At 34.6% G+C, this 13,335-nt stretch overlaps 1 protein-coding gene across 1 annotated transcript; it reads left to right on the top strand.

Moving 5' to 3' along the window:
• Nucleotides 1-271: 271 nt before the first annotated feature.
• LOC117242800 (aromatic-L-amino-acid decarboxylase) lies at nucleotides 272-12,489 on the top strand. The gene is made up of 11 exons (XM_033509736.1): nucleotides 272-407; nucleotides 4,527-4,616; nucleotides 5,053-5,173; nucleotides 5,352-5,465; nucleotides 5,614-5,733; nucleotides 6,301-6,430; nucleotides 7,728-7,876; nucleotides 8,139-8,250; nucleotides 8,335-8,543; nucleotides 9,057-9,257; nucleotides 9,773-12,489. Exons 2-11 carry the CDS (start codon nucleotides 4,537-4,539, stop codon nucleotides 9,977-9,979), a joined length of 1,443 nt encoding a protein of 480 aa, XP_033365627.1. The 5' UTR covers nucleotides 272-407; nucleotides 4,527-4,536; the 3' UTR covers nucleotides 9,980-12,489.
• Nucleotides 12,490-13,335: the final 846 nt, after the last annotated feature.

The raw sequence follows: 13,335 nt of genomic DNA, 5'->3' as shown, positions 1-13,335 counted from the left end.
GCCCGGTCAGAAATCACTCGACTGGCATCGAACAATTAACGAAGTTTGTTAATCCTGACTTCGCGTATCGCCGCACCAACTCTAATCAAACTAGGTAGACTTGACTTATCGATCCCCGGCTTGGTGTCCGGATCGATCGAATCGCCAATTCAGGGACGAAGTACGCGGATCTACCTGCGCAGCTGGTAATCGCGATCAGTCGAAAGGAACCGACAAGCGGCGCGAGTACTTGGTGGGGTGGTACATAAAGCAACACGACGTAGTCGGCAGACGGCAATTTCATCCGGACATTCGTGGACCGTGCAGCTGCTCGAGCGAGCTCGCGGATTTCCCCTGACTCGACGCGAACCGAATCCACGTGGATAGTCAACTGTCAAGTGCCCGTACCGCAATCACGTCTCAGCCTGGTATATTGCTCTTTGATTTTTATTAGTATTCGTAGACTGTGAATGTTGGAAATTTATGTTGCATAGAACCGAAGAGTACATGAAGATACGTTTCAATTTTTTCATTAGCGTTATCCATATTGTAATATAATTTGTTATTAATTTTGCTATGAGTAATTTATCCGGATTATTATCGATTGTCGTTATAACTTGCAATAATGTTGCAACGAGTGGATATTCTTTGTGTTTCTGTACATTTGAAAGATACAATTGCTACATAAATGGATAAACATTCGCAGTCGCGTTATTTGTTTCGAGGGGAGAAGAGGTGTTTTAGATTCGAAGCGAAAGGAAGAAAGATGGATTAGAAGATTTTTACGCGATAATTTTGAATGCTGTAATTATTTTTACGTTCCATAGAACAATTAAATCTCTGGTGAAAAGTAAAAGCAGGAATTTAATATCGATATATTGGAAATATCATTTGATATTTTCTTGTAAACAGGATGAAAGCAGAAATTCAAGTCAACACGTTCAACTTTATTACGACTAGCCAACTAACTATAATATTCAGTGTAAAATATGCAACATTGAATCGTTTACTTTGATATTTATAGAGAGATAGATAAGAAATCATTTTGATGTAAATAGTATATATATGTAAATTGATTGTGCTTAGAAAAAATTATTATGCAGTGCAACAGAATTCTTACTGAAGCAAATATTATTAATACACGATTGATTACAATTATTAGCATGTACGTAAACAGTGCAATTAAAATAGTCTCGTTCGCCATTAAATGTCAAGAATGCCACGTACAATGTTAAAGTATGTTTTAATTTGCCGTGAGCAATTTGAAGAATCGTCGGTTGTTACTGAGATAACACGATTTTCTTCGCGAGGCAACTTTTTAACAGACGCTAATCGTCCCGAAATAAGAAATATTACGAAATAGAATCACGTTGCTAAAACTCGTAAAAGTTGTTCTATATCTACTGTCAACTTTGTGAGAGATTGACTGATCATATTTTCGAAATCTTGTAAAAATCGTTTAGAATGGACTAACATGTTATTTTGCAGCCAACATTTAAAAAATGTTCGAACAATGATATTTTTTTAAACACGTATTTATTATGATCGATATAAACGATAATTTAAAAAAACTTTCATTTAAAAAGTTCGATTTTGGTTTTCATGCCAGTGTACACTATAGATTTATTCAAGTAGTCAAAACTAGATGTGCCAAAAATTGAAAATGTTGAAAATAATAGAGAACATTTTTTAAATTTAAATAAAAATGAAAATAGTGACAGAAGTGGAAATCATGTGAAATCAATTACTACATCATTTGCAAGCTACTATATTCTTGGATAATTTATCATCAAACGCGCGTTACCGCATCTGTTTACGTACACAACAAGTTATTGAACTTGCCATTATCTCTTTATTCTGAATGGCTCATATTTTTTCAAATTTGTTATGTTTCAACTTTGACAATGTAGTTGTTCGTTTCGTAACATTGTTTATTTCAAGCCTATTATAGTACTGGTTCGTATCTTTTAAGAAATTTCACAACACTATCATTTGCAGCATTCAAGAAGAAATCATTTCAATAGGAATTTTGCTGTACATATTTTCTAATATCTATGATCTAACAACTATTGATTCTTTTAACGAACTTTTTTGAACGTTTGTAAGATATTTTTTCCTGACTGCACTATATCACAGTCAGTTCGTTAAAATTCATAAGATTCTATTCTTCTACAAGAAAATATAAAACAATACAGTGGAGCATTGCACCATAGAATGTAAAAGAATTTACGCTATTTGAGATCGTTGCGTAAAGATTGACAACATCAGTGGATTTCTCCTTGTGAACATGGTAGAACGAAAAAGATCCACAATAAAACATTTTCTGCAATTCTTTACATTTGTAATTAAATTAACGAGTCAATTAAGTGACAGATACCAAACTCTTGTATGCTTCTTGACGTCCTGAGATACAAGCCGTGAAGTGTAATTTTAATTATTCGTCGTTAACTAGATTACGAATGGCAATAATTGAATTTTTAAAACTTTCTTAAAATCGCTTTAGAGTCAATGACGCTTTAAGTTTACTCCGAAAAATATACGTGCTAAATATCGAAGAATTTCTTGTTTTAAATGGCATCTGCATTGAAAACATGCGAATTTCAATTTCATTTTCAGTTTTTCGACTTGCGTGGAGTGTGCATATCAATAAAAATTTATGAATTTAAATCTATCCAAAACGTCCCGTCGTTACCAAACCGTTGACTTTCACCTGAACAGTGTAAATTGAGATTGGAATTAAAATTAGAGATTGGAAGGTGGAAGAGTTGGGTAATTCTCGTTAGGCAACTTGTAAGAAGAAGTAAAAGTTTGTTTTCTGTACAAGAATATAATAACAACGACCTTGTCCGACCGCGGGAATTGAAGAAACCATAATCGGTCATGGTTGATCTAAACCAAATATTATAAAGGTACGAAATGTTTCAGAGTGTCAGCTGATTTATAAATCTGGGCAATAATTAAATAAAACCGATCTGTCTTTTTCATTTTCTCTCGTGATCAAACTTTAAATTTAAAAAGAAAATTATCACGTATATAAGGTTATAATTGTAAAGTACAATCGAACAAGGATACAATTTCTCGGCTTAACATGCAAAAGCGATGCGTGAACCTCTTGACGTCACAGCCGAACAGGGAAATACCCAGGGGATTCCTGGTTCCTTATCCTTCAAGAATTCCCAATAAAATCTCTATCAGTTCCACCATTCGTATGCCGTGGATTATTAATTTCAATTACGATTCGTCGAAATCTAGACGTTAAGGAAAATTGTTGATTGCGCGTTACACTAATTTCGAAACAAGTATTAGAGTAGAACGAACATTATGACATGTATATAGGTAAAATTTGCTTTATGATTATTATTGCCTGCTATTCGATTATTATTATTATTATTATAGCATCATATTAAAATTGGAAAATACAGTCAGGAATGATCATTCTGAAAGTTTGAAGCAAAAATACTTCCTATTCGTTGATTAAAACATTTTTTCAAATTATATGTCTATCGCAAGATTTTTACAACTACCTTGTAGCGAAAATATGAGTAATAACATTCCAGAAATATACTGATATTTCTTATTTATATCGTTAAGTAATCATTCCATTGCATTATACCTTTTATATATATATCATCTTCGAGTCTTTATAACTTGTCTCGAAGTAGACATTCGATAAATTGATTTAACGATAATATATGACAGTAGCACGTAGACAATTATCTCACTGGAGACAGATAATTGCATCAACGTAATAGCATTATGTGTCTTTTATGGAAATCGTGAAGAATTTATAGATAACCAGGAAAAATACGGAGTAGAAATAGTCTTGCAGGTTGATCAAATGAGTCAAGTCTCTGGGCTGTAGTATTGCGACGATGATCACGTTTTATCGTTACTACTTAGCCTTTTTTATTTCCTCGGAGATCGGTGTCGCGTTTAAATCTGCGATTTTCATTATGTCGAACGTATCATGGAGCATGAAAGATTATCCTAAGTATTATTGACATTGCATTGTAAGTAGTTTACACCTTCTACATATGTATATTTTATAGCAACATAAATTACGAGATAGCAAAGACAGAATCTTGTAATTTCGATATTGCACTGTCTCGAAAAATACTATATTACGAAAACAGCTAGTGAAAAACATATTGTAGGATCGGGCCCTGTGATACAAAACAGTGTACAGTGAGTTGCAAAGGGGAAAGGAATCGAACGGAACTTGCCTCGCGAAAATGACTCATGGTCATTATTCCTTTGCGAGTCAAGTTGTCCCCGTTCACGTTGATTATTATGAACAGATCAAATCTCTTCCTCTCTTTCTTACCATCCTGCGACGAAACACGTGTCACTGTCTTCCATTGTCTCGATTCTAAAGACCCACATTGAGAAGGCTAGTCATGCCAATTGCCACTTATCGTATCGCATGTACAGAGCTGTCAACCGTTGCAACCTGGCAACTCAGAGATCCGCACCGATTTTAAAAAGTAGTTCCTGATACAACATAAAGGTTTGTTTATACTAACTAGCAAAATGTTGGAACATTACAGGGTACAGGAAATGGATCCCGACGCGTTCAAGGAGTTCGCCAAGGAAATGGCAGAATATATCACTAATTACCTGGAAAATATCAGGGACAGGTGATCTCTTTACTCATTTTCGTATCCTGCTTCGTCGTCCTTATTTCTTTTTTAAACCATACTTGCCTTGATTTCGCTGATTAGTAACGTAACATAATCTTCTGTAATAACGTTGCTTTTTTAGCTGCAAATTAATCAGAATCGATTATTCCTTCTGTAATTTTATACTCTGCGTACAATTTTTTTCTGAATTTAAATTTCTTCGATTCTAATTTATGATAATCTGGTTTATCCGAGGGATATATAAAAGAAAAATATCGATTATATATTTTTTAACTGCAGTTATTTTAAACAAAACAAAATACAAATACTATTTATTTCAGTTCAACTATTCGCGGTGTATTATAGTTTTCATTAGAGATAATGACGCTTAATCGAGATCTATTTAAGCTTAGAAGCTTCTCCTTTGCGTTTGTAAATAAAGTAAAATTTATAGGCGAGTGCTTCCGACAGTAGAACCAGGTTACATGAAACCCCTTTTGCCTTCCGAGGCGCCGCAAAAGCCAGAAAGTTGGAAAGACGTTATGGCAGATATCGAAAAAGTGATAATGCCAGGAGTAAGTACAAGCTGTAATATGATAAACGATATTTTTTACATATAATCATATAATGTATCATTGTTCGCGTTACAAATGATACAAAACTATAGCGTAGAATATCGCAATAATATTAATTCCCAAATACTAGATAATTTTGGTATAAATTTTTATTGACGCAGAAAATTTGTTCGTCCAGGTTACACACTGGCATAGCCCGAAATTTCACGCGTATTTTCCTACAGCCCAATCGTATCCAGCGATCGTTGCTGACATGCTTAGCGGTGCTATCGCATGCATCGGGTTCACTTGGGTAAGGGTCAACATTTAATTGAAAAATGTTTCAATTCTTATTTACTTTTCTGATCGTTTTTATTTCCACGTTTCATTTAATCGAAATTCGAATGGAAAAAAGAAAATTTCTGGTGTTTATTCAAATGCAACAAACCTCTCTGTCGCAGATTGCAAGTCCTGCTTGTACCGAGTTGGAGGTAATAATGTTGGATTGGCTAGGAAAAATGTTGGATCTGCCCAAAGAATTTTTAGCCTGCAGCGGTGGAAAGGGTGGTGGTGTCATTCAGGTAAATTTATCCAAAAAACTCGTTTAGTGAAATAACTGGAATTCCTAAGATAAGGATGTTTATACAAATTTATATTTCTATGAACAGAGATGAGAAAGTGAGAGCTAAACAGAAATTTATTTCACACGCTAGATATCGTAATCAATAGCATATTTTAGATATTTCGTACGTTTGAAACTTTCACCTTCGAACGCATAAATATCTATTGATAATTTAGTGATTTAAATCGCGAAATTAATGTGTTTATCATCATATTATGAAAATCTATAAGTACTTTTAATCTTTCAAGATTCTTTTCAAAATCTAGATAATAAATTTGGTGAGCCAGCAGACTGGGATGTCTTTATTTTGTATATGACACAATTTTGCGGAATATTACGCCTAAAGAATTATCAATTAACGTAAATGCCCTGTGTTAAATTCACCTGTTGCTCATCCGTTGGGCTGCTTATCAAGAATCTTAAGCTTCGTCGCGTCGTCTCGACGAAATCGATCGACACTTCACGAGTAGCTCAGGCATAATTGACAGCTCGTAAATAGTAGTTAATGATCAACTTCGCATTATAGGGAACCGCGAGCGAAGCTACTTTAGTCGCACTTCTCGGCGCCAAGGCTAGAAAAATAAGGCAGGTCAAGGAACAACATCCTGACTGGACGGATAACCAAATTGTAGAAAAACTAGTCGCTTATAGTTCCTGTAAGTAATCGTTTCAAACTATTTGATGTTGGCAGAAGTATCGGTTAAGACATTAATCTAACACGTACCAATCTTATTTATGAAATAATTAAACTTTACACCCGTACCGGAGTAAAATATATTTAAAAAAAAAATCCTTTATTTATCTTGCTACAAAGATTGCTTAAATTGCTGAAAATATCAATTTCGATGACAGAATCGTATTCTTTTAATCTTAATATTCTTAATGTCTCGTCTGGCAAAGGTACGAACTTTCGAAGCCATTCTTTAACAACTTCGATCAATTTCACGTAAATAAATTTTCTACCTTTCCGAAAGGTGAAGTCAATATTCCACGCTTTTGTCAAATATTCGAAAAATATAGATGGATAATATCGAAGGAATTAGATCATCGATTAGCCGGATAAAAATTCGAGGTCGCGCACTACCGTGATTTCCTGTAAACAAGATTAACGATGACGTTGGCCGGTGCTCTTTAATATTTGACAAAGGCACGAGAGCCGGGGATGGGATGACAAGCCGAGTACGGGGTTGCGGCACTTCATCAGCCAGCACTTTGTCACCATAGCAACGCGTAATAACCACTCGAGTTATTTCAACCCTGTGCCACCCTTTGCCACCCACGTCTAACCGCCTTCGCTGTTCTGTGCTCCTGTTACTGCGTCTCTTTGTTAGCACGTCGAATCACGTAGAAAGCACGTAGAAAGTTTCGTAAAAGGCGTTCGCTAATTGTTCTCCGTTCTAAGTTATTCTACGCATCGATGACGTGAACAGAGAAGAAAAAGAAATATCACGAATATCCCATGGGATTGCCATTCTTTTGTAGTAATGCTTTTTCTTTTTACATTGATATTCGCTTCGATCAAAGTAGTCGTTATTGGTTATTGTACCGTCGAGATTAAAAATTGCAAAGGGCTTTTGTCTTGGAAAGTTTAAAGCATATTTTGTTCGGCTAATGGATTAACGTTTGAGTGGCAATCACGCTTGGATTGTTTGTATTCAGATGGAATAATTAAAAAAAAATGATGGATGCATTGATTCGGTGTTGAAACAAAAGAAAGAGAGAGAAACGTCTCGCAGTTTAACAATAAACTTGGAAATAATAAGTAGAGAATAATTCGAGTGGGAATTGTACAGAATTTAGCATTCCATTCGACGATTTATCAAATTCCTTGTTTCTTTCTTTATATTTGCTTCCTTCGATGAATTAGTTATAAAACTAGATACGAAGTAAATAACTAGATTTATTGCAGATGAAGATAGTATATTCTATCGCAGTTATTAATTTGTTGCTCAGGTCAAGCTCACAGCTCTGTAGAACGAGCTGGTCTTCTCGGAGGCGTAAAGTTCCGATTGCTAGAAGCCGATTCGAAATATAAACTTCGCGGTGAGACACTGGCAGAGGCCATTCGCAAGGATAAAGAACAAGGACTGATTCCATTCTACGTAAGTTCATTGTATTCGTATGCAAATTCGTACGCATACGATACTAGCGCAGCTTTTCCAGACACATATTATGTACATTCTCCCTAGCAATAACGAAACGATTCCTGTAATCATAAGATAAAATATTTTATTCCAGTTCAAACATTTGTGACAAATTATTGAATGTTTAACACTTTGAAACTTCAACTAAAGGTCTCATTAACGAATATAAAATTTATACTGATCGAATAAAATCGACTTTCGTTTCATTTTTATTTTACAGGCTGTCGCCACTTTGGGAACCACTTGCTCTTGTGCATTCGATCGTGTCGATGAAATGGGTGTGGTCGCAAATCGTGAGAATGTTTGGCTACATGTTGATGCAGCTTATGCTGGTATTTTAAACAATTACACATATAATATATCTAATAAATATTACGACTGCTAGAATTTATTACCTGAACTATTTTCTTCGTTAGGTTCAGCGTTTATTTGCCCGGAATTCCGATATTTAATGAAAGGCACCGAATTGGCAGATTCCTTCAATTTCAATCCACACAAATGGATGTTGGTGAATTTTGATTGTTCGACAATGTGGTTAAAGGATCCGACATACGTTATCAATGCTTTCAATGTGGATCCTCTGTATCTAAAGCACGATATGCAAGGTTCTGCTCCTGACTATAGGGTAAGATAGTTCGTTAATGATAACTACAACTTTTTTCGTTCGTATAAGAGATCATTATCTATCGAATATTACGGAGGCAAGTAAAAAGTTTTGTTGTTATTTCTATACTCAGAGGTAGGATCACGATAATTATTATTTTATTGAATGGATAAATCTATCACACCGTTGTGAGCCGAAATAACCTTAGAAAAACTAGGGATAAAAACAAAAAAGCATCTTAAGCCTATCGATTAAATCTATCGATTGTAACTAGGATTATCTTCTAGTTACTACTTCTTATAACTAACGCATCCGCATATAGATGGCGAGCACGAACTCACGTTGTCATTTTCAGCAAGTTTCTTCGCACATACGTAGGAAAAAATACTATTATAAAATTGTCATATAACAACAGTAGAAGACTTGACATTGTATCTCGTTTCTATATTTATCAAATTTGAGAATCGTCGTTCATTTTTGTAAGAAGAATGAATTTATTAATATTTGAAGATTAATATTTTACCTTTTATACAGCATTGGCAGATTCCATTGGGACGAAGATTCAGAGCGTTGAAACTCTGGTTCGTGCTGAGGATTTATGGCGTCGAAAATCTTCAACGATATATCAGAAACCACGTTGCCCAGGCTCATGAATTCGAAGCGCTGGTTCTTTCGGATCCACGATTCGAAATTGTCGCCGAAGTGATATTAGGACTTGTCTGTTTCCGATTAAAGGTAAGAGCAGTCTTTCCATCGTACTATTTTTATCGAATGTCACATTTAATCCTGATACACCTATCATAGACAGATAATTATTACGGTTCACGATTATACGACGTTGTTTCTATCTACATGATACACATCAGATTCATCGTTGTTCTTTTAATTAGAGTAGTAAACGAATAATATGCAACAAAAATGCAATTTAAACTCCTTAAATATAGGAAAACGCCATTATTCCAAAAGGACATCGTAAAAATGAAAATCAGGGATACGTATCTGGGTTTATTTTAAATATTATTAGTATCACGATTAAATTGTCTAATGTCGTAAAATAATTTTATCTCTATTTTATCAATACACAATATCGTCTCAGAAATCATTTCGAAACACAATTTTCTGATTAACGACAAAAGCCAGTAACAATCCCCAGATTTTCATTGCGAAGCAAAAGAACCAAACGAAAGAATCTCGATTAAATATTCAAAAGTAAAATATACCATTGTAACGACATGTGATATCATTCGCAGGGTTCGAATGACATAAACGAGACCTTATTGAAAAAGATCAACGGCGCCGGAAACATTCATTTAGTGCCATCCAAGATAAACGACATGTACTTCCTACGGTTCGCAGTTTGCTCGCGGTACAGCGAAAGCAAAGATATTCAAAACTCTTGGAAAGAGATAAAGCTGAGAGCAGACGAGGTTCTCGAGGAACAATCGGTTTCTAAGTGATGGCGGGCTCAGATAGCTCGTGGTTGTCGGTCCTTGACACCTGCAACCTGCAATCAATCCTAGCTTTTAATCGTTTTTCGTGTTAGCGATCTTGGAGGAACGAATGCATAATCGAGAAACAGGGATTTGTTTAACGTATTTCGCGACTCCACGTATAATTGCTAAACTTTTACAAGTGACGAATCAGATAGAAATTGAAGTAAGATCATTAGCATAATATATTCGTATGATAATGATGGAAATATTTCCTTCAAATCTTTAATTAATTAACACGATCGGTTACACAGCTCAGTATTCACTTACGTTTTTATCGCTGGACGACTGTTAAACCTTCCGCGCACGGTTTTTCTCCTTTCGGCGATTCGATTCTTACTTCTCGATTCTCTATTTTGCCGATCCGTCTGTTTGTCGCAGATCGGCACAATGACGCGACGTAACGATAGTTACACGCTACAGTGAAACTTCCTCGTCGAGATTTAGGCTCGGAGCAGACATTTTATCACGCGACACAGTTGCGGGACTGTTCGAACGACTGAGAAATGGAATTCTTCGGTTTTACGAAAGAAGAATACATACGTATGTTGTTGGAGACGGAATTTCTTAAACAACGGAATACGTGTTCAATGGTTTCATAAAGTTATCGGTGCTAGGAAAGTCAGAATTTCTTGGGCTTATAGAAATATAAATATACAAAGGTAAATGTGTAAAGATATAAACGCGCAAAAATACAAACGAATAAAAAGATAGGAGCATAAATCTGGAATATAAGATGAGCGTAAGAAGAAATTCTGAATTGATGTATACAATTTTCTAAACTTCGATTTCCCGCAAATCGCTCGTCTGCACCGAGCCTAAGTCGACTCAGATATTTTTTTCTCTTGCTCTCTTGCCACGGTAAAGACTTGCCGACGGCCACAGCCGTTACACGCACATGCATTCACACACACAGGTCCCCTTCAATAATATTAATAACCTCGAAATATATTAGACAAGTCCCATATAAGAAACACGCCAAAGATCGTTATTCGACTGTCGTTTCACGTCAGTGAACGCATAATTTGCTGTAAGCGCAATATTAAATGTCGCCTTGTACCAGTTTTCGAACGCATACCTTAGCAATAGCGTTGTGTAGGCCCATTAGATCGCTTTCTTCAAGCGGCAAGACACTGTATACATACGTATGTACCTTTAGCAACGCGTTACGCAATTGCTGGCATCGGAGCGTCTTGCAAATATATCTGTTACATTCAGAACTTCTGCCAAGTATTTAAAAAAAGCCTAGTAAATATCTTAACGTAATTTAAAACATTCTAGTTCGCAAAACTTATTTCTTGTTGGTTTTCATCGGCGATTGTATTAAGTTGTATGAAGTTAAAGTTATAGTATCAAGTTAAAGTGTGTGTGGAGGATGATTAGTCGTTTGGTTTAGATGACGAGGGTACGAGATATTGAAACAGTCAAGGCTAGTAACTGGTAATTGATATTGATTCGTACGACTGACTCACTTGTTTGGCGCGACATTGACTGGTGACATTGTTTTGCGCGGAGTTTATTTATTATTACATTATGTGTGTCCTAACGATGTTGATACTCCGAGGCAAAACAATAACATGGTTGGAATTGTCCTCTAACTTATGTGCCGCTACTAAGTTACATCAAGTTAAAGTTACTGTATTAAGTTAAATCGTGTAACTACTTAGGAATTATAGCATTTGATAGTAAACGATCAACAGAATTTGATCGTCGACACCGAATGCAATATAAAATAGGAATTATTCCGCACGTTGTTGAATTTAAGTCGTGCTCACCTTATCGACGTTGATTGATTCCTTAAAGGAAATAATATTATCACGATCACCTTTACCTCGTTGATAAAGAAAACAGTTCAATGTTCTACGATTCAATGTTCTTCGATTTATCTGCATCTGAAGAATGTTTTGTGAATATTATGAATGTGGAAAGTAAGATCTTCCTTTATGATATTAATATTTTTCAAGTAATTCAAATATTTTAACAAATTTTGTCATTATTTCCTGTTCGAAACGTCTACGTTGCGTGTATTAAATGTTTGGTAAATATCCTGAGCAAATAAGTCATGGAAAATTGAGTTAGATGTTTCAAGTGTATAAAATATGCAACTACGTAGACATGCTTTAATTTATTTACAAACATAATTTCATGTCCCAGCATGTACGTGACAGATAATGTCACGTAAAGTAATTATCGTAGATCTGTATATTAGACATCAGGCAAGAATATTTATGTATCGGAATATATTGATTTTAGTTGTATAAAATATACAAAGAATTTTATATTTTATTAAATTATTTAAAGATTATGCTATTGAAACGAACGTGTAAATTATACGTTTGTGTTCTATCCTGTCGATCTGATATATATTACTCTTGCATATGATCTACTAATTATTAAATTATATGTACTATATTTACTTTGTAAATAATTTATCAATACGATAGTTATAAGTATCCAGTACGTATCTATGTAACATATCTTTGTCTCTTCTACGCAAATCACCTCTATTCCCCGATAATTACTTGCCATAATCGTACTCGAACTACTTTATAATTATACTCGAATTATTTAATAGAACGTTCAATAAGTTTATATATATTATTCTTTACAACTGCAAAACTAGTTACAGAATTTCTAGCATAAATGCAAGAAGCATATCTCAAGAAGTATTACATCTATATTATTCAACAATTATGCATAATATTTATGAAACATATACAATAGGAGCAAAATGTATTTTTATCAGGTTGCACCTATTGTATTAATTGTATTAATTTTTGCACTCATACGAGGATAGTATTAAATGATATGAAATTTAATATACTTCGACTCGAATTGATTTAATGTATTAATTAATTAGTGTGTAAATACTGTAATAGATATAATGGCGTACCAATATGTTTCACGACACTTATCTCTTGAAGATAATTACGGATTAATTATTAAGCGATTACGATCATTATTTATTTATGTTTAACAATTAAGCGTTGTAGTTTATTTCAGGTATGCTATACTTTAATTGTTCGTCGTTAGATTGCGGATATTTGTATGTTCGTTCTAACATCGAGTATAATTATGGCATTCTGAACATAATGTAGTGCTGCAACTGGGACAATAAATAGATCTAGAATTACTTTACACTGTTTGGTCTATCGAACGAGCAAACGTTCTTAAAAATAATGGAAAGAAGTTTTGAACACTTCCATATGCACTGGTTGATACAACGCACGTAATAAGATTTACTTTTATACACGTTTAACCACAAGCGATAGATCGATGTTACAAAAGTAATAACGATAATCAAAAACTGCCTAATTTTTGTT

Source organism: Bombus vosnesenskii, unplaced genomic scaffold (assembly GCF_011952255.1).
Source record: "Bombus vosnesenskii isolate JDL3184/JDL3185 unplaced genomic scaffold, Bvos_JDL3184-5_v1.1 scf7180000016279, whole genome shotgun sequence".
Lineage (NCBI taxonomy): Eukaryota > Metazoa > Arthropoda > Insecta > Hymenoptera > Apidae > Bombus > Bombus vosnesenskii.
The sequence above is the reverse complement of the archived record's forward strand: the minus strand, read 5'-3'. Positions and strand labels throughout refer to the sequence as shown.